This window comes from Hypomesus transpacificus, chromosome 23 (assembly GCF_021917145.1).
Source record: "Hypomesus transpacificus isolate Combined female chromosome 23, fHypTra1, whole genome shotgun sequence".
NCBI lineage: Eukaryota > Metazoa > Chordata > Actinopteri > Osmeriformes > Osmeridae > Hypomesus > Hypomesus transpacificus.
In genome coordinates, this window is record NC_061082.1 from 10,310,918 (window position 1) to 10,333,893 (window position 22,976).

Consider the following 22,976-nt stretch of genomic DNA (forward strand, 5'->3'; position numbering starts at 1 on the left):
TATCCCAACAGTGGATCATTTTTTAACAGTTAATTAACAGTTTATCCGCACAAGACCAAACAGTCAGATACACAGAAATAAACCCAGCGCAGTTTGTTAAATGTGCCATTCAAGGACTACAGGCTTGCTCATATTACCACACATACACACAGGCATCAGACATATGGACAGTCAGTTGGCGGGAAAGCAGAGGCATATGCACACACTAACACACACACACAGAGCTGTAAGGATGGATATAAATACCAGGTGTTACACCAAGGGCTCCTTCAGCTCTCCAGTCAAACTCTGTAGCTGGAGGAGAGACACGCCAGGGTCAGGGTCAGAGGAGAGACTTGACAGGGTCAGGGTCAAAGGAGAGACATGTCAGGTTCAGAGGAGAAACATGTCAGGGTCAGAGGAGAGACCCGCCATGGTCAGGGTCAGAGGAGAGACTTGACAGGGTCAGGGGAGAGGAGAGACACGTCAGGGTCAGGGTCAGAGGAGAGACATGACAGGGTCAGAGGAGAGACACGCCATGGTCAGGGTGAGAGGAGAGACACGTCAGGGTCAGGGTCAGAGGAGAGACACGTCAGGGTCAGGGTGAGAGGAGAGACTTGACAGGGTCAGGGTCAGAGGAGATACACGCCATGGTCAGGGTCAGAGGAGAGACACGTCAGGGTCAGAGGAGAGACACGTCAGGGTCAGGGTGAGAGGAGAGACACGCCATGGTCAGAGGAGAGACACGCCATGGTCAGGGTGAGAGGAGAGGGTCACACAGACTCTGACGCTCTCATTATAGATTGCACCTCACTTTGGATAAAAATGCCTGCTAAATGACATGTAAATGTACTGTATGATGACTTAAGTTCTCTGTTCTGTTAAGATGTGGTGTGTGTGTTACTGGGTGTGTGTTTATGTGTGTTTGCAAATGGAGGCATGACCCAGACTATGACTCTCTACAGCAGGGGTGGGGAACCTTCTTTCTGCCAAGGGCCATTTGGATATTTATTCAATCATTCGGGGGCCGTACAGAATTATAAACTTAAAAATGTGCCTGCTATATTTGGTCAAACTTTTAATGAACTCACCCAAAATGTGATGGCTGGAACTGCTTCTCTTTGGTGAGGTTTGTGATATTAGCTGGCACGGATGCACCCTACTTTGACTAGGGGTGCATCAAACATTTCTTGGGGGGTATCATGATTACGGAAAGGGATCGTATAATTTTTTATATTGCTACCATTTTTGAGACTGCTTATCGATCTGAGTATTAATCAGGCGCGGAGCCATACGTTGTAAACATTCGGGGCTTAGCCCAAACCAACAACGTATTCTGGGTTTGATTCGCTAGAAAGGAATTCCACACTTAATGCGAGCGTGCAAGCGAAGGTTTTTGGTACATTGGTACGCAACGCTGCGCGCCTCCACGGTCCTCTTCCACATATTAAAATAGTGCTACTGCCAACGAATAATGCAGCTAGTAATATGGTTCCTGCAGTGCCATGGCGGGCCGGACCAAATGATTTCGCGAGCCGCATAGGGCCCGCGGGCTGGACGTTCCCCACCCCTGCTCTACAGCATAGAAAGAGTGGAAACTGTGATATTAAGGCATATGGTTTGTTGTCATTTGTGTCATTCACTGTTAACACACACACAAACACACTCTCTCACACACATGACATCTGAAGGAGATGAGGGAAAGGGAGGTAGAGATGGAGGGAGGGTGCGCTGTTGCCATGGCAACGGGGTTGCTGTGGGGTGAGCTGTGTGGAACTCACCATCTGCGGTCTCCATGGCGCTGGCGTGGTTGAAGCCCCGGGGGACCCCTCTGACGGAGCCCACCTGGGGAGACTCGCCGTGCAGCGAGCGCTCTGATAGGCCAGTCACGTCCGGGGGGGCCGAGTGGTTATCTGTGATGATGGGATGGGGGTGTCAGGAGTTCAAAAGGTCAAAGGCTATGTCCTTAAGGTCAGGGCTGGGGTCCACTTAGCATGAACAGTGTGTGTGTTGTTAATGAGCTGAAGAGAGGGTCTCTTTGTCTGTATCTGCGATTGTATAAGTCGTAATGTTAGATGGGATTTTCATTTCCAGTTTACAATTCCAATCTATCTTCTCCTAGCCTGGGAAGCAGACCAATCTACAAGCTCATGGTTTCTCTGCTCTGGCAGATGAGTCTGGTACCCTCCCTTTCAAACAGATTTCCTTCCGGCATGAAAAGTGCCCGCAAATCACAATCGTTTATCTGATATGGGATGAGTTTGATACAATGACTGAACAGAAGAGTACCATTGAGGAGGCATTTTTTTCAAACAAACAAAAATACATTTTGTTGCTCTGATCGGTTGCATCTATCCAATTTCAGTGCTTCCACTGACATTTTGGTCCTTGCCTGTTGATCCCACTTCTTGAATCACAAAAATGAGCTGAGAGGTTCCAGACTAAAACACATTTGCCAACTGGTCTGGTGACGCCAGGCTAGTCCATCCACTCACTGACATCGTTGTCTGTTTCTGGCCAAGAGCAATTGTGGTGAGCTATGTTTATGCCTCGTGTAATCTGATTCATTTATTTATACTGGCTGATTAAGACCATGAATGAACGTCTCTTTATTTATCTCTGTCATGCTCAGGGTTCTACCTTAGACTTACAAGGAGTGCTAGCAGTGGTGCAAACACAGTGGGAAGTGAGTGGAGGTCGAGGGGTGTTTCAGGAGACAAGCACCTTGACTTGGCTGAATAGGCAAGGAGAAAGAGAGGATGTGAATCTCTATTTCTCTCTCTCCCTTCCTCTCTCTTTCTCTATTACCGCCCCACTTTCCCTGTTTGTCTCTCTTGCTTTCCATTTTTCTCTCTCTGTCTTTCTCTTTAGCTAACAATCTATCTCTATCGCTCTAAAAGGGAGGAGTGTGTATCTCCAGAAGGGAGGCGTCTCAACCTCCAGAAGAGAGGAGTCTCTATCTCTGCCTCAGAAGAGAGGGATGGGTGATGACTGACAGGCCGGCAGGATAAGCACAAAGTCACCTACTCTGTTCAAGAGCAGGGCTAGGTGAGGGTGTGTCTGTAAAGGGGGCGGGTCTCCATCTGGATGGAGCATGCTGACTGGTCACTGACCTAGCTGGGTGTGTGCCATGAGGTCTGCCAGGGCCGTGACGGCGGCATTGGCGTTGGCGACGGCGGCGTGGGCGGCCCTCCCTCCCGGGTGGGATGATGTGGATGAGGCTGAGGATGATGTGGACGAGCCCTGGATGACGCGGTTAAACCAGTGCTCTACAGTGGATTGGGAACCCTGGTAGGGCGTGGAGGTGGTGTGGAGCCGTCCCTGGCGCCGCAGCGAGCCCTCGTCCTCCGACGCAGAGGAGGTGTCTGTGTGGTCAAGATACAGGCAGCAGGGTCAGGGTCAAGGTCAGGGGATTAAGGTCACAAGGTCACAGGGACAGGACACAGAGAGAGAGACAGGGCCAGGATGATGAGGTTGATGATTGACACCAGGGTGTTACCATAGCAACATGGTTCACCTGCTCATGAAGGCTTGTCACCCTCAGTGTACTGGTCATATACAGCTATGTACAGCTATACTACACGCTGTCTACAGATATATACTTGCATACTATACACTCTATATACGGATATATTACATATCAGTATACAGATATATACTTTTATACTATACACTATTTACTGATATACAGTATACTTACACTATACACTCTATGATTATATACACTCTACATGCAAATTTATACTTGTATTCTATACATTTTATATACAGATATATACTTGTGTACTATACCCTTTATATACATATATATGTGTTTTCATACAGATGTGTAGACCAGTGACAGGGAGGGATGGACAGGACCAGATGAGCTGGATGGAGATGGAGGTGACCAGGAGGCGACAGGTAGATGAGTGTGGAAAGTTTATGAATGTTTTCATTAACTCTTCATATTTCAATTCCACATATTGGCATAAGCTTTTCAAGCTCTGCTTTTAATGGCCTCTACAGTGTTATCTCTACTGCTGTTCAGTTTTGTTATGTATCCTTCACTATCTGTATAGGAGACTTTGGCCTCCCCCGTGACACACTGTGTTTACCTGACTATAATGATCTCTCCATACAGCTGTTGTTGAGTGTGTGTATGCGTGTTTGTGTGTGCATGTGTCTGTGTAAAAGTGTGTAAGTGTTTGTGTGTGTGTGGAGACACAGCAAAGCATGGTGACACTGTAAAAATACCCCTGTATCCAACTAAAGATTTATGTTTTAGATGAACCCACTACAGCTGAGCCAATGTTCCTGCTAGACTCATTAAGACACCCAGAGACCCAGCCAGACAGCAGACAAACACCCCCTTCCCCTCCAGGCGCTGCAGTGGATCAAAACAAGGACACCATTTCAAAAGGGGCAGATAGAATATATATTTTTATAACATTTGTTTGAACTTCCATTTCATAGCTTTAAGCCTGAGATATTCCTGTTCTTCTACCAGGATCAATACGTTACACAAGGAGAGACCACAGACAGATTTGCATTCTGAGGAGATCTTGAGAAGCCGATCATGTGACAGCTTGGTGCTCACAGGCTCAGGCTGAGCTGGCTCACATACGCTGCTCAGCCAGGAGAGACCTGGTGAAGCTACCCAGTCATGAGAACGCCCCTTAAATACCCGCACATACACACACACACACACACACACAGAGACACACATACACACACAAATCTACATACAGACACACATAAGAGCACCCATAAGAGTGCAGGGTAGGATTGTTAATCTGGGAAATACAATAACTGTCAATGAGTAGAGAGGAGGAGGGTAGAGAGGAGGATATAGCTTGAGAGGGAGGACATAAAGAGAGGAGGGTAGAAAGAAAGAGAAACAGAGAGAAAGATGGTAGACAGAGTAGGGTAAGGATAGAGAGAGAGGGGGTAAGGGAGAGAGAAGCAGAGAGGCCATAGAGGGCTCAGAGGGACAGCATCCCAGACTGATGGATGCTGCAGGATAAGGGGGAGCAGTGATGGTATTAATCAGCCTGATAATTACCCTGAGGAGGTTAAGAGCAAAGGAATCAATAACAGTCTTGACTGAGACTGAGACACTGAGAGGGAGAGAGACGGAGAGGAAAGAAAAGGGAAAGAGAGAAAAAGAGTAAGAAAGAGTTGCAGAAAGAGAGAGAGCGAGAGTATGAGAGAAAACACACAGGCCTACAAGTTGAATGTTTTAAATATTTCAAACATGTTCTTTATATAACACTGTCTTAATAACTATTTATGATGTACTTTAACTTTAATAATCTGGTCCTGACATTTCTGTATTTCCAGACTGGCCAACCGGTCTGTACTGTACTGCATAGGAGGGGGAGTTTGATTCTAACTAGATCAAATTGCACGTCTCTCCAAGAACAGAGCTCAGGGGGCTATCATAAATGTATAATTCTGTTTGTTATTCTCCCCACCTCCGTTTCTCTGTAGAACTAGACAGAAAGGGAAACTGAGACAGAGTGTGAGAGAGAGAGAAAAAGAGAGAGAGAGAAATAAATAATCTTTTATTTCTTATTATGCAACAAGCTCAGACATAGGTTCTTTGTAATTTCAGAAGAACAGAGTACAGCATATTAAGTGTTGTAAGAACAACTATTTCAGGGTTAGCTGATTATCTGGGAGCATGTAAGAGTTCAGTCATTTGTTAATGCTGATAATACTGTGTATGAGTTTGTGTGAGCGGGTCTACAGGCAGCTGCTTCAAGACCCTGTAAGCTCCGGGTGCTGAGAGCCATACAGTCCCCGGCACCGGACGGCCATCTTTGTGAGTCTCATAACTCTTGAGAACAATAGACTGAACAGGGCTCATGGGTATCTCCAGCAGGGCCATGGAGAGGGGCCACCTCCTCCCTAGGTGAACCACAGCCCCGAAGCTCCTAATCCAGTTAAACACTGCTGCGCTGTGGCCTGGATCATTGTCGTCAACATGAGGCTCAGGGGCCCCTCCCAACAAGGCACTGGTCAGGGTTCATTACCACCAGCCTACACTCACACTAGCTAACTGCACTATAAGTAGCAAGTGGGTAGCCAGCAAGGCAATTGAAGCTGAACAGCGACGTCATTGACAGATATGACCGGGAAAATATGACTCTGATAACTCTCACTCACACATTTTGTCCGTCAATAAAGGCTTTGTAAGAAAACAGACAAAGGAGTAATTACTGGTCATCTTCCGTCTCACACACAACACTAACGGTTGTAAAAACAGACTAAAGGACAAGTAACTCTGAAACTATCTTAACTATGTGATCAAGCCTCAGTTATGTAAGTGGTGTGGGATGCTGAACTTGCATCGGAAGGGTGAGAACCTTTCGCTCCAGCACATGGAGAATGGAAACATTCACCAAACCACGCATTTCTCTTCAGTAGCTGGAAACAGAAACCGTCCACTTGGAAAATAGGACACTACAGAACACCACCCCACTATAATTCCATGTTTACAGCACAACAACAGCACATGTCAACATCAGCAAATCCCCCTGCTACGCCTGGTAGATTGGGGGTAACAGGAAGTGAGGTCTCACCTGGGGGTGTGCATGCCTCTACGGAGGACTGCACCAACACGGAGCGTCTCTTGGAGGGCATGGGCATCTTTCTCTCTTTGTACTTGGCCAAGGCTGCTTGGACGGCTTCTGTGTGGAGATCTTGCAAACAAAAAACAAAATGTGTTATCTACTACTGACCAGGGAGGACACAGGCACATCCACATACCTTTCTAGGACTTTGTAAAGCTTAGTAAGACATTCTAGTTTGTAGTTGTAGAGCAATATGGTACTGTGGTATATGTGCAGACCTGGAGACAAAACTTCAATCAGGTAATATAACTAGTAATAAATAAATATTGCAGATCTTTCATTTTTTTTGACAAACTGACTGCTATATTAATGCCTCAAGCACAGGCAGTACAGTATGTAGTTATGAGAATTGCGTATGTGTGTAACATGAAACATGTCATGTCAAAAAAGTGAAAAACATGTCACCCAAAGACATGGACAAAAAAGCTTTGTGTTTTGAATCCTGTCTGTTTACCAGATCTGAAGCGCTCATCCCGTGAGTTGGCAGCCCGGGATTTGTTCTGCTTTGACCCCGGAAGGACGGCCTGGGAGGACGTCTGGATCCGGTTGTCCGTCTGTAGCGAGGGGTCTACTCCTGGGAGCAGACGCAAAGCATGATGGGACACGTTAGGGCGGGAAAGCACAGTCTACGCTCACAGCATGATCCATGTGACGGACACCTTCCACTGTTCAACAGCCCACAGCCTACATCCGTTCTTCAACAGCCTACATCAGCTCAAACCTTACCTTTATCCTCTGACAGGAGAGTGCACTGTGCATTTAAACAATCTGAATTCACCTTCGTTCTTTACTCACTTCTCAAGACTAGAAAACCATTTTCAAAACCAACCGTGGTTGTGCCCAAAGCAAGCTCCAGTAACAAGAGGAGGAACATCTTCCAAAGACAGCTTTGTACAGCTGGCCAGTCAACCATACCTGCTTCATAGTTGCACCCCCCCCCCCCCCCCAACACACACACACAGGCACATACACACACCACCTCTGACAGGGAACACATGAAAAACAGACTCCTGGAGGATGAGGAACTGTTGATGTTGAGATAATGTCTTGTGGCTTGTGTGTTATATATAACTACACACTTCTTACTCTTCAACCTCACACTCTTTGATGTCACCGACAACAGCCTCACCCCAGCCTCACCCCAACCATGTCAGGGACACACAGTGAGATTCATCCAGTCCGTTCTGGATGGAAAGCCCAGCCAGGCTGATGTGAGCATGACTGAGTACAGAGCCTGCTTCAGTTGCAGCTTAGTGAGGATCAACGCTGTCCACACCGTCAGCAACACTGGAACTCAGCACTGATGAGTTACAGCACAAACAAACCATACTTCTCACTTCCCTGCATGACTAGCTACGGTAGTCCACTCATGTACTGTACATAGACACAAGAATACACATTGATACACATACACACCAACACAGACACTCACACACAACCTGATACACACACATTGTCTGTGTCATGGACACACTGACACACACTGACACACATACGGACACACACACTGACACAGACACACACACACACACGCATCTCTCTCCCACCAAGCTCCTGTGTCATTGTAACAGCCCAGTCACATTTAAGACCATGCTCCAGAGAACACTGCTGGATCAACCAAGTCAGACTCCCAGGTCGGGTTGCCGGGGAGAATGGACTTCACAGACGTGCCGGGATCCAGCCAATCACAGCCCTGGTGTGTCACAACACAGGTTGCTATTGGCTGAAAAGGAGTTCAGATGAATTTGCAGCACCTGTCTGTATCCAGCGGCGGAGTGTGTTCCTGTACACGTCACGTGTATTCACGCCCGTTATCTGTCAATTAGCTTGGATAACGAGTTGCATAAACTTACAGCAGAAACAACATGCAGAATAAAGATCTGGTCAGGATTTTTATAACATTCCGGAAAGCTAATCGAATGAATAAACCACTTAGGCAGTTATTTCAGAGGAATGAATTAACTATCTTTCTGTGATTATAGAAGGATGTGGCTGACATGTTGGGGGGTGTATTTTAGGAAAAGAGACATTGACACAACAGTAACCAGCAACTGTCTTTCAGTTACACACCCTATGAGCACCAGAGAGAGAGAGGAGAGAGAGAGGAGACAGAGAGGAAGAGAGAGGGTGAAATAACGAGAGAGAAATAAGAAGAGAGTGTCAGAGAGAAAAGGGAAGAGAAAGGCCGAGAGAAAGAGATAATCTACAGTTTCAACACTTTCTGAAAAGCATCCTCCTCTTATCCACAGGCCCGTCCCTGGGCTGCACCTATATGTGACTGTCCTCAGGTCATCAGAAGAATAGATGATCCGGGTTCACTGACAGAAAGCACTCAGGGGCTGACACAAAGACAGAGGGAGAGGGGAAGAGAGGGATTTGACTGTGAAATAAAGAGACAGCGAGAACAAGAGCCAGAGTGGAAAAGAGGAGAGAAAGGGAGGGGGGGAGAGAGAGAAAGAAAGAAAGAGAGAAATAGCTAGACAGACAGAAAGAGACAGGCGTCTACTCTGGGTGAAAATAACCCCAAACCAAATAACAGGTCTGGTAGGGAGCAGCTCTGGTGGAAAGCCTTGAAGAGCAGAGTTGGGCTCCTTTTTCTACGAGGCTTCACTCTCTGAGACCCAGCCAAGCCAGAACCCTGCAGAACCCAAAGGACAAACTGCAGGCAGAAGGAAGGAGAGAGAGAGTGAGTGGGAGAGTGAGTGGGAGAGAGAGAGAGAGAGAGAGAGAGAGAGAGAGAGAGAGAGAGAGAGAGAGAGAGAGAGAGAGAGAGAGAGAGAGAGAGAGAGAGAGAGAGAGAGAGAAAGAGAAAAGAGAAAGCGAGAGAGGGGACCAAAAGTAAAGAGAGGAAGACAGAGATACTACTCTCTAGGACACACCACAAACTTCATGGTATTTTCATCCATGGTCACTTTCACTGACTGAGGCTAAACATACAGAAGTTGATGGATACATATACAACCACACACATACCGCCCCCATACACACACACCCCAACACACTCTATACACTCACCCACACCGACATATTTCCCCACACACATAAACATACACACATCCCACCCCATACGGACACACTCCTACCAACGTACACCACTCAAACATGGGCAGACACTCTTTGCTGTCCTCACCTAGTCTCTGGGTATTTGTGAACCCTGCTGTATGTTGCATCTGGTACAGCCGTGTTCAGCCCCCCCCCCGCACACATACACACAGTCAGGTTACTGCACAGAATGAATATGTGACCAAGCTCTCAGGACTGCAGAAGCCAGTCAAGGACTTAAGCCTCAACCTCAGCCTCAAAGCTGCAGAGAGGAAAGCATAGCAACGCATAGACATGACTGAAGCGCTAGCCTACTAAGCTAGAATGTGTTTCCACCTTTTGCATTGCTTTTCCAAGGTTAAAACTCTTTACACTCCTACTTTAACTCGTGTGGTGCTTTTCCCCAGGCAACATCCCCTGGCAAATTGTTAGAAACAGTTAGCAAGATTACTAGCAGACTAACCAGCAAGCTAACTTCAGGTAACCTGCTATGAACTGCATCTCAGGCTAACCCTATAAAGTTAGGCTAACTGTTGCTAAACTTGCAGGAGTCTTACCTTGTATCTGTGGGATGTAGGGGGGCCAGCAGCTTGCCTCTCTTCTTCTCATAGCCCTTCTGAGTGATATCTCCTGCACAGAGAGAAAGGAGAGAGAGAGAGAGAGAGAGAGAGAGAGAGAGAGAGAGAGAGAGAGAGAGAGAGAGAGGAGAGAGAAAGGTGGTGAGTCACTAGTCTATCAAAGATATGTCGTTGTAGTGGGTGTGTAAGTGTGTGTGTGCATGTACTGTATGTGTGTGTGTACCCTACATCACGCTGCTAAGCGTCAGCCTCTTGTGCTGGCACCACAAGGCACCAGAGCCTTGCCCGTGGAGGGCGTACAGTGTGTGTGTGTGTATGGCGTGTGTGTCTTTGACAATGCCTGTGTCTCATCCCACCCTCAGCCGAACAATAAGAATAGACGTTGTGTGTTTGAAATCCAGCGACCTAGAGAGAGTGTGACCAACAACATTACCCCAGAGCAAACCCCCATTCCCGCCATATACACTCCTGCCCTCCAGCTCCAGACTAGTACACAGAGACCAGGCTAGTAAACAGAGAGACCAGCCAAATACACAGAGACCAGGTTAGTACCCATAGACTAGGCTAATACACAGAGAGGCTTTTCCATATGGAAATGTAATATATGACATATATGAAATTGTTCCAATTTGTAATAGGTTTCATCTATGACTTGTACATTTATGACATACATTTCTATTTCATATGAGCATACAGTACATGCCATATACATATATGCTATATATACATGCCATATAGACATTACAGTATATTACATTTTCGTAATTGGGTAGCCTAGAACAAATAGACCAGGCTAGTACACAGATACCAGTACAATGACAGAATAGTGTTATTTTCCAGTGAATACTTCAAGGATAAGATCAGCTCAGGAACAGGTATTTAAAAGCTCATTTGTCTGGGGGGCGGGGTGTTGGTTGGGAACAATTCTTCCACGGCTTCACCACATGCAAATACTGCTGACTACAGGTCTATGGCAACTCAGTTGTCTGCGTGTTTTCTCTGTGTGTGTATATGTTAAGTACACTGCCCACATACTTCTATAAAACTATTAAGAGTGCTGCACCATCACCACATCATGGTGGATCATCATCCATATTCATCATCATCATCCTTATCATTACCACACAGACTGGTTGCAGCTAGGCCTAAGGCTAGGGCCGGGGCTGGGGCTAGGACTAAATGTGGAGTTAGGGCAATGGCTAAGGCTGGGGCTAGGGGTGGGGCTGGGGACTAGGGGTGAGGCTGGGGCTAGGGGTGAAGCTAGGGCTGGGCCTGGGGCCAGTGCTGTCTTCTGCAGACAAAGGCTATATTGATTCACCCAGAGCGGCTGAGTGAGGAGAGACCTAAAAAACAAGCAGCTGGGCTTCACCATGACAGGTCCTGACACATCTCTCCACCGTATAGGAAGGACAAGAACAGAGAGAGAGAGAGAGAGAGAGGAGAGAGAGAGAGAGAGAGAGAGAGAGAGAGAGAGAGAGAGAGAGAGAGAGAGAGAGAGGGGACCAAAAGTAAAGAGAGGAAGACAGAGATACTACTCTCTAGGACACACCACAAACTTCATGGTATTTTCATCCATGGTCACTTTCACTGACTGAGGCTAAACAGGAGACAGGAGAGATGTGACAGGTCCTGACACATCTCTCCACCGTAAGGAAGGACAAGAACAGAGAGAGAGAGAGAGAGAGAGAGAGAGAGAGAGAGAGAGAGAGAGAGAGAGAGAGAGAGAGAGAGAGAGAGAGAGAGAGAGAGAGAGAGAGAGAGAGAGAGAGAGAGAGAGAGAGAGAGAGAGAGAGAGAGAGAGAGAGAGAGAGAGAGAGAGAGAGAGAGAGAAAGAGGGGAGCGGGCTAGAGATAAGAAGAGGCATTGGAAAAATATGCCTTTTCAAAACTGCTGGCCAGCGTGCATTGTCAAAGAAAACATTTGACATGACAGACAGAAGCCTAGTTATCTGACATACAGAGAGAAGCCAAGTTATCTGTCATAACAGAGAGAACCCTAGCTATCTATCATGATGCGAGAAGCCAGAGTGTTGTAATGTCTTAGTCAACCAATGAACTCAATGCGTCAAAACCGCATGGTGAAGTCTTTTCACATGATGTTGAAGCTAGGTCATCCTGTAGTCTGAAACATGGACTGCTGGTCAGTGGTCAGGGGTGTTAGTCCCGTGGGCAGCTTCCAGGACTGGTCAGTCTGGACCTGAGGTCTCAAGCAGGGACGAATTGCTGTAGTGTTGATAGAGGTCCAGCAGACAATGAACCACTGTCCTGGGTCTGGTTCTGGAACTGGGTCCGAAACTGAGTCTGGGTTGGGTCTGGGATGGGTCTAGGCTGGGTCTAGGCTGGGTCTAGAGCTGGATCTGGTGTTTGGGTTGGGTCTGAATTTGGTCTGGGCTGGTCTGGGCCCGGGCGCTGGGTCTGGTATCTGGATCTGAGTTGGGTCTGGATTTGGTCTGAACCAGCTGACCTGTCTCTGGTTTTGACTGCAGGAACCCGCCCCACGGCAGGGGTGTGTGTGTGTGCGTGTGGGAGTGTGTGTGAGAGTGTGTGCGTGTGTGTAGCAAACTACAGCCAGACAGCTTACATCCCACACAATAGAACACTGTTCTCGAGCAGTCCATCTTTGCTAATCCCCCTGCCACACACACACACACATCCATCAAGACTATTTTCCTGAACCAGTTTGATCTGAGAACAAATAATTGTGTTTGTGTAATATTGAATGGTTTTGTAGGAGAGGTTGTTGGAGGATGACTGTGGTCTCTGGGCAACTAGTCCTTGTCTCGAACACAGCTGAGCAGCGATCAAGATAAGGCTAACTACAACCCTAACACTGTCCAGTTTATCCTGTCACCGTGTTAATGATGCTCTGTCTGGCTGTGAGTGTATGTGTTTGTGAGAGAGTGTGAGTGTGTGTGTGCATGTGAATGTGCGTACGTGTCATCCATAAACACATGGCTTCCCTCCTCAATTTGAGCTTCAATAGGGATCTCTCAAGAGGGGTGGCTGATAGGATTCAGAGGTCAATATGGTGCATATCACAAGGGAATAGGGAGGGATGGATTGAGTGGGGAAGGGATGGATGGAAGGGGGGATGGATGGATGGATGGAGGGGGGAATGGATGGCGGAAAACAGGTATTGAGGGGAGGAAAGGATAGATAAAGGGAGGGAAGGTAGGATGGAGGAAGGGATGGATGGGAGAAATGGAGGGTAGGTTAGAGGAGAATGAAGGGAGGGAGAGATGAAGGGAAGGATGGTGGTGGGAAGGAAGGAAGGAAGATAAAGGGTTGGAGAAAGGAAGGGGAAGATGGAGGCGGGCTTGAACCTAAATGTCCTAGTCTATCTGAAAAAGACATGATAATAAACTGTGCTGTGAACACAGCCTAGTCCTACAGCGGAGGCGGAAATAATTAATATGAATACTGCCTTTGCTGTAGCACTGACTGAAAATCTGAACCTCGGATTACACACAATACCTGGGGATGGTGAGGAGAGATGGTTGGAGGGGTTGAGAGAGAAGGATAAAGACAGAGAGAACAGAGGGAAAGAGAGAGCGAGAAAGAGAGGGGGGAAAGAGAGGGAGGGGTTGAGAGACCAAAGGACGAGGAGAGAAAAAGAGAGGGAGAGAGAGAGAGAGAGAAAAAGAAAGGGAGAGATTAATAAAAAGAAAGAAAGAGGGGGGCAGGGCAGGTCTGGTCTAGCCTAGCTTCATGTGATGGTTGAGAATTAGCACCTGGGAGCTCAGCTGGGACTCTTGTTTCCTCTCCTCCCTCCTCCTCCCACTTTTCTCCCTTTCATCATATCCAGCTCTTTTGTTCCCCTCGACCCTTCCACTTAACCCTCTTCTTTCCTCTCCTCCCTCATCTCTCTAACCATGCAGGACATAGTTAAGATCCCAGCACCTTCACACAGAAACACCACAGCACGTATGCCTTTTCACTCCTCCTGTCGTACACTCGTATTCTGTCCGCTCCTGATGCTGTAGGATAACAGCAAAAAAAATTACGTGTTTTTGTTGTTAACTTATTAACGCCTCCCTGTCCATAGACAGGTTAACTATCACAACCTCCTCCTCCAACCCTTCTGTGGATGCATCCAGTTCCCAGGTGCTGGGTGACCTACTGTTTGGTCCAGAGAAAGCCCCAGGACAGTTAAAGAGCCCCACTCTGATGTTATTGACTGGACTGTAAGTGACTGATGGATATTGAGTGGGAGCTCTCTGCTGGTAAACCACATTAGATAATGGAGGGGAATCTGCTTCTCAACAGACTGACCTCCGACTGAGGATCATATGATGCTTGTTCCTGTAAACACACAGGAGCTGAGAAGGATCAACACACACACAGGAGAAGAGAGAGAAACACACTGTCCTATGGCCTGTCCAGAGCCCTATGTTATATGTGCTATCACGCTGTACAACCCCCACAGACCCAAACAATCAATTATTCATTAGGAGATTGAAGGAGAATCAGAATGTATTAACGATTAGGAGGACGCTAAATCAGAAGAATATGTATCTAACACACACAAATGTCTTCAAAGACACACACACATAGTTTGTATTGCACCCCAGGTGGAGCCTTCCAGACTTCCATGTCAACCCACACACACAGCACACACACACACCATCCTCCAGTTAACTGGCACGATGCCCAGTGTCGGAGTTCCGCTCTGCTTTACGCAGTGAATGTGCTATTGGGATACTGCATCCCCCTCCTCTCAAACACACGCACAAACACACGCACACACACACCCAAAGCCCCTAGAGAAGCAAGAGCTTGACAATTAAGTGGCATTTAGGCTCACAATGTCACAATGTCACAAGGAAGCTCTGCATGTGTGTGTGTGTGTGTGTGTGTGTGTGTGTGTGTGTGTGTGTGTGTGTGCGTGTGTTTGTGTGTATTACAAGCTCCCTTCCAGCTGGCAGTCTAATAATGTAGTAGATGAGAGGATTCACAAATAGGGAGCATATTTAGCAAGGGTTATGTGTGTGTGTTAAAGTTAGGGTTTCCCGCAGCACTTTTCAGTTAAAGCGGCCGCCTAAGCAACAAACGCCTGCCGCCTTAACTACGTTGTCAAAAAAACAAATATTTTTAAAAGATTTTTAAAAGAGTTAAAAAAAAACGTTTTATAGCGATATCCGCCGTGATACTCAGTCCTGTTTTTTACCTTCCATTCCCAAACGCCAGTCTCCGTTCTCTGCAGAACGCATTAGTCTATCGCACAAACTAGCCCCCCCCCCCCCCCCCCCCCCTGCCCCCCACCACCCATTTTCTGCGGGAAAATGGGTGGTGCGGGGCAGGGGTATTTGTGTGTGTATGTGTTTATGGTGTGACTGCAGCATCCTTGTCTCTTAAACTCAAACACACACCATACCAGTAAGCCCATTCATCTGGTGCCAATATGCTACTTTCTCTCTCCAACACCCCCCACCCTCTATTCTAACACCAGGAGAGAAAGGGAGGGAGAAAGAGGAGTGAGACAGAGAGGGCGATATTAACACAGTGACAGAAAAGTGACAGAGAGTGAGAAGAAGGAGATGGAGAGAGAGCAGTGCCTCACATGATTCATCATGTCCTGATTTGAACCATTCTACACCATAACATAAGGCCTGTTTCTGCTCTGAATAAGAGAGAGGAGAAAGAGAAGGAGACTGAGGAATATTGAGGGAAAGAGAGAGAAAGAGATAGATACAGAAAGGGATAGAGAGAAAAGAGGGAAAGAGAGAGGGAGAGAAAGAACAAAAGAGAAAGGGGGAGAGAAAGAACAAGAGAGAGGGAGTGAGAGGGAGAGACAGCGAGAAAGTGAAAGACAGAGAGAGAGAGACCAGCCAAGCCACACAGAACCAGAGGAACTCAGTCAGCAGTACGTACTGTCAACACTGTCACCGTGCTCAAACTGCCTAATCCTGATCCAAACCAAACATTACAGTAGGCAAGCAGCCTTACCCAAAGTCAACAGACAGTTATCACATACACACACACACATACACTAACTCACACACAAACATAAACACACAGCTCCACTATCTCCCCCTCCAATCTTTACACACACCCTAGATTGCTATCCTCTATCACTCACCTGAAGCAACCTGGAGGTCAGGTGACAGGCTCCAACAGGCTAGAAGGCTAACATGCTAATAGGCTAGCTTCAGACAGGAGCTCTGTGGAGGGTCCAGTCAGGGGTCCAACACGGTCCAGCAGGCTAACACGCTAACTACAGATTGTTTAGCTCCCTACAGTTCCTTTGTTTCCTTTCATAGGGAGAGAGAAAAAGAGAGAGTAACGCTCTTCTTTCTCTTTTTGTCGCTCGTTCCCACTCTGTCCAAGCCCCTCATGTTCTGTCTGGTAGTCTGTTCCCCCCTCAATTGAATGCCCCTCCTACTCCCCCCACTCCCCCTCCCTCCACCCCACTCCCTTCTCCCCCTCTCAGGTCTCATTCAAAGCTGAGCATGTAAAGAGATGAGTTTCCAGCAGCCTGCCCGTCATATCACACACTCTAACAGCATGTCACGACAAGCTCCTGTACATAATTTACTGTTTTATACTGTTATGGTAACAGTGACAGATATGTGTATGCACTTGCGTGTGTGTGTCATGTTGAGGGGAGGGTCCTATCCACTCCTGGCAGTGTCAATGAATAGCTGCATGTCAATTAGACCCCGTTAGAGCTTTATGAACACAGAGATAATGAACACTCACATACATACACACAATCACACCAAGTAGACTAAGACTAACAACATGACAGCTCTCACCTCTAGGTCACTCTTCTTCTAATCCAGCTAGGGTCTAGATACACCATATACCCTAACAGAAACACAGCATGCACACCAACTTTATTAGAAACACCAGATACCCTAACCCTACTAGAAACACCACATTTACACCAACCTTATTAGAAATAGTATATACCCTAACCCTATTATAAACACCACACACTAACACAATAAGAAACACCACAGTGTATCTTACCCTCTGTTGTGTGTTGGGGGACTGGTGTGTGTGCGTGTATGTGTGTGTGGGGGGGGGGGGGGGCTGCTATTCAGGAGCAGCTGGAAGTCAGGGGCGACGGGGGCGGGGGTTAGGGAGAGAGAATAGGGGGACGAAAAAGAGGGGGGGGGTGGAGGAATATAGGAGGATCAGATGAACACCTAATGACTTCCCCCTCCCTTCCTCTCTGCAAATACAACCTTCCTCCTCTCTTCATCCTCCTCTCCTCCTTCCCTCATCCTCTCCTCCCACCTCCTCCTCCTCTCCTACTTCCCCTCTCCTTCTCATCTTCATCTGCTCCTTTCTCACTAGTGAGAATCCCTTTGCAAATGAGACCCTCCTCCTCATCCTTCCCCTCTCCCTCCTTCCTCTCCTCCCTCAAGCGTTTGGGCATCACACAGTCTCCATCCATTTACGCGTCCAATCACGTCAGCACATCGCTTTTAATTAAGCAGTGACTAGGAATTAGGGTTAAAGCATCTCCATTGCCATTCTGTTAATATACCCACCCCCCGACACACACACACATGCACACACCCCTCCAGGTCTGGAACGGAGCAGACAGACAGCGTGAATAATAAGACATTTCATGCAGTACTGTGCTGTTGGGGGGTAAAGGAAGGAGGGGGGGATGCAGCTGGGCTGGGGGAACACACCCACACACACCCCGGCATGTGACACCGCACAGAAAAACAAGTATATAGCCCACCACAGGAGTAAACACTCTGGGTCTGTCTTGTTCAGGAAGTCAAGTCCTGACCAGTCAAGACCATTGTCACACAAACATACAAGAAGTGTCATCATTGATTGCATGAAACTGAAGACCAAGGACAGTCATGCGTGGAGTAGGCTGAGACACGGCTGCCTGAGTGGGTTACATGTGTGTGTGCGTTTGATTACTGATCTGGCTCCATTACACTCCATTCATCTGCGTCACATTGTGTCTGCACCTGGAGAGCTTTGGAAGTCCTACTGGAGCGTGGCTGTGTGTGTCTGTGTGTGTGTGCAGTGTATGTGTGTGTGGCTGTGGCAGATGTGGAGGTGTATCATTAAAACCATTAATTGGCTCCTTACCACAGTAACAGCATAAGAGGGTCAGAGGAAATCTAACCTTAACACCCACCGTGTGTGTGAGAGAGTGAGGGTGTGTGCGGTGTGTGTAAGAGGGTGTGGTGTGTGTGAAAATGAGGGTGTGTGTAGTATGTGTTTGCCAGGCATACTGACTCAGATTAGTGAAACATACAGTTGAAGGAGTTGCCAGACAGACTCTCTGCTAGGAGTCACTGTCAATGCTATCACACACAAGTAGAGTCCTCTCCACCCTCATCTTATACCAGCCTGGCTCAACAGACATGCGGGCAGACAGACAGGTAGACAGGCAAGCAGACAGACAACCAGACAGACAGACAGACAGACAGACAGGCAGACAAACAAGTAGACAGGCAGGCAGGTCCCTGTGAAAGGTGTGGAGATATGGGTGCTGCAGTGTGGATGAGTGGGGGCTATTACCATGGTAACAGTGTTTTCTCTCGGCAGATACAGTTATATAGGAAGGCAGATCCCACACGCTGTAACTCCACTACACTCCACTAGACTACTCACACACACACACACACACACACACACACACACACACACACACACACACACACACACACACACACACACACACACACACACACACACACACACACACACACACACACACACACAAACACAGAGAGCTATCTAGAATGTCTATGCATGGGCCCTGTGGCAATCCAATTAATTAACACAACCAACTCTCCCTCTCTCTTTCTGCCCCCTCTCTCACACACCCCCATCTGCCCCCTCTCTCACACACACTGGTAGGCCACAGACCACGGGTGTCAACAACCTGACTACACACACACACACACACACACAGACTGACTGACTGACAGAACATCTTGTCAGTCATCAAACTGAGAATAAGCGAAAGTTCATACAGACTGACTGACAGAACACACACACACACATAACACACACACAGCTGCTCCACCTTAGTGACAGGCTGATCTCACCAGGAAATCAGCAGGAGGACCAGCACCTCCATCTGTCACACAGACACACACAACGTACACACACAAACAGCTTTACCTTTCCCCCCCTCCTTTCTCTCTCCTTCTCTATTTTGTCACTTGTATCTCTTTCTTTCTGCCTCTCCATCTCATCTCTCTCTCTCCATCTAATGTAAGCAATTAGCAGACTCTTTTATCCAAAGTGACAGACAGCGGGGATTTTAACCTGGTACACCTTGATCATCTTGTCTCTCTTTCTTTATTTCTTTGTCCTTCCATTCCTCTCTCACCATTCCTCCTCCCCAGTCCACCACTTATTTCTAGACATATGTCCAGTTCATCCAAGGACAGAAATGCTCAGTGCAGCATGGCTCAGATCAGACATCTCTTCTCTGCTTAAAGGACAAGAGGCTGCAGGCTGGAGCTGAGACTGCCTGCCTGCCTGTGTCTTTAAGTCTGTCTGTCTGTCTGTCTGTCTGTCTGTCTGTCTGTCTGTCTGTCTGTCTGCCTCTCATTACCTCACTTTATGTCTTGTCTTTCTTCTGTCTCTCTGCCTCATTCCTCCCGCAATCTGCCCCCCTTCTGCCTCTCTCTCCCTACTCTATCGCCCCCCCTCCCTCCCTCTTGCTTCCTCCCTCCTCTCTGCTCTTCCCCTCCCCCCTCTCCCTTTCTCCCCCCTTGGTGCAGTACAGCTTCTGTCTCAGCACTTCCTACAGAGACAGCACTCAGCACTGCAGATGCACGTGGAGTTTACGGTGTGTGTAGTGTGTATTAGAGGATGTGTGTTGTTGTGTGGTGTTTGTATTGTGTGTGTGTTGTCTGCATGTGTGTTATAGTCTGTGTGTGATGTTTTGTGTGTATGGGGGGGGGGGGGGGGGGTGCAGCAACTGGGACCAGAACTGCGTAAAAGAAGCCTTCAGCATCTGTAGCCACAGAGATCCCACTGCGACATGTGTGTGTGTGAGTCTTTCACTTTGTCTGCCTCATCCAGCCCACAACATGCCCTATTTCAGTGTGTATGTGTGTGTTTTTAAGTGTGTTGTGTGTGTGTGTGTGCGTGTGAGAGCTCATTAACTAACTCTTCTGAGAGTCGCCCCCTTACCACAGATGCTTTACAAGGCTAGTAATGCTGCTGAGACTACTGTACACACACACACACACACACACTTACACACACTCATACACACACTCATACACACATGCAGAGACTCTAATATAGCCACACAGCCACATACAAGCAGCATTCCTTTTGGCCCACTTGGTGCTAGATTCTATAGTAGATTCTAATAGTAGAGTCAGATAGGGCTGTCTGTGAACACACCAACACCCATGATCCCCATCACCTAGATCCATGATAACCTTCAGCCACTAGATCAGGTGTAGTTTCACCACTGACCGACAGAGGGAGTCAGAGATGCACCAAGCATCTCCGGAGCCACGCCTCTTCTTCTCTCCTTCCCTCTCTCTCTCTGCTGACATGTCCTTGGCTGCTCACACTTTCCTCCTCCTCCTCCTCCCTTTCCTCCCCCTTTCCCTCCTTCTCCTCCTACACCCCCCTTTCTCTGTCTATGGTGTCTCTATCCCCCTCCTCCCTTTTCTCCCCCTCCCCTCCTCCTCCCCTCTCTCTGTCACATCTCTATTCCCCTCCAGTCCCTCTGTGCACCCACCCATCCAGCACGGCCCCCATTGACAAATCCATGTGAATGGGGAGGCAGTGATGACTGTGGGTGAGTGTGTGTAAACATGTGTGTGCGTGTATTTGCATGCATGTGTGTGTGTGGAGCGTGGGCTGTGTTTACAGTGCTGTAAGGAAGCCAGTTCAGTTTAGCTAGCTTAGGCTACATCTAATACTGTCATTATGGCTCAGTTCCACAAAGAGGAGAATTGCAGAGTTCACACTGCACATTAAACACTGAACATTAAACACATTAAATACTGAGCACACTAAACACACTGAACGCTGAACATGGAACCCTGAGCACGGAACACATAGAACATGTGAACAGAAAATGTCGCATATACATGACTGTGTATGTATCTGCCTTTGAAGCCAGGCATGTTTACGGCTGCAATACATTAACCAAGGCTATGCACTAACAGCTGTTACTACAGCAGTGCAGTACTCTCTACTGCTGTGAGCTGTGCTGCTTTAACACTGGAGTGCTGAGAATGCAGATGTAGTGATGCAGGGAGAAAGAGAGAGAGACAGAGAGACAGAGAAGAGAGAGATGGGGAGAGTGAGAATGAGAGGGATAGAGAGACACACACAAAGTGAAACAAAAAGAGAGACAGAGATAAATAAAATCTAAAAAAGTGTGACAACCTCAAAACAGTTGACCCCTCTCTAAAACAGATGGACTAACCCTAAATCCTAACTGCGTCAGAGTGGTAGAAGAGGGTCTTATGCACTTGTCCCCTTGTTCCCCTCAGAGTGTGATCGAGTGAAGTACACCACTACTTGAGTTAGTGTGCAGTGGTGAGTTAGTCTCTGTAGCTAGGCTCTGAGTTCATTTCTCACATCTTGACTTTGCGCCCCACTTCCTGACGTAGTCTGTTTTGACAACCGTCTGATCGCTTCATGACGTCTCCAGGAAAGAGATGTCCCTCTAAAAATAGTGGTGGAGAGAAGAGAGACAGAAAAGGATGTGCTTTTCCCCCTGGTTGCCTGCCTGTCTGTCTGCCAGTTTGTCCATCCATCTATCCATCTGTTTGTCTGTCTGAGAGAGACCAAAAGATTGAACTAGAGAGGAAAGACCAGGGGTATGGAGGAGGGGAGGAGGGGAGGGTTTCTTTAAAGCTTTGAGCCCAGGCCTGTCTCCAAGGGGGGGAGGGGGGGGGGGGATGAATCATGATGGTTGTCCACAGCGGGTTGTAGCCCGTTCCTCTCCCCCCTCTCACTCTCTTCTTAGACCTTTACCTATTGCTTTTCCTCCCCCCCCCCGTCTCTTCCTTGTCCGGGTATTGTTTTACTGGTCCCATGATGTCAGACTTCAGAGGACAGCTAACAGTTCAAACACAGCTAACAGTTCAGTATTAACCACAGCCAGTTTGATTTTTTACCACTGCTGCTCAGGGTGTTTCTGTGTGTGAGTGTGAGAGTATCAGTGTGTCAGTGAGATGATTTAAAGACTCACCGCATCTGTCCGATGCACCACCCCCCACCTCCACCCCACCTTAGTTTCCCCTTGTTTAGAGGATTTGGCCCAGGCAAAGGTTTCCACGGTGACAGAAGAGCCCCTCCCCCCAAGACGTGAATGAGGGAGATTGATGACCAACTTCATTGACTGAATACATTTTAAAAAAATCAACATACAGACATAAAGACCTTGGTAGCATTCTCTGTGACTAACCAGAGTGGTCAGACCTCCAATAAATGATGTGTTTATTTATCATCTCTGGGGGTTTCAGAAGGGTTAGGGTGAACCACAGGAGATCTGAGAAAGAGAGTGAAGAGAGAGAAAAAGGGTGAAGAATGAAAGAGATGTGAGAGTGAAAAAAGAGGGAGTGTGATGATAGAGGGACAGAAAGAGAGTGACAGACAGAGATAACGAGAGATGAGGGTGAAGAAGGAAGGAGAGAGAGAGACAAGGACGAGAAGATGTAAGAAAAAGGCACAGAAGGGAGTGATGGAAACAGAGAGAGGAGGGGAGCAGGGTGGAGGGCAGGAGGGAAAGAGAGAAAAAGAGAGACAGAGAGAGAGAGGGAGAGAGACAGACAGAGAGGAGGGAGAGA

General features: G+C 47.6%; 1 protein-coding gene across 1 annotated transcript in view; it reads right to left on the reverse strand.

The window, feature by feature from the left end:
- dip2a (disco-interacting protein 2 homolog A) overlaps positions 1–22,976 on the reverse strand; it is a 78,648-nt gene that overhangs the window by 20,743 nt on the left and 34,929 nt on the right. The window contains 6 exon segments of the mRNA XM_047047004.1: positions 1,761–1,892; positions 3,093–3,344; positions 6,546–6,665; positions 7,051–7,170; positions 10,196–10,217; positions 10,219–10,268. Of these exon segments, the coding sequence (XP_046902960.1) occupies positions 1,761–1,892; positions 3,093–3,344; positions 6,546–6,665; positions 7,051–7,170; positions 10,196–10,217; positions 10,219–10,268 (696 nt within the window).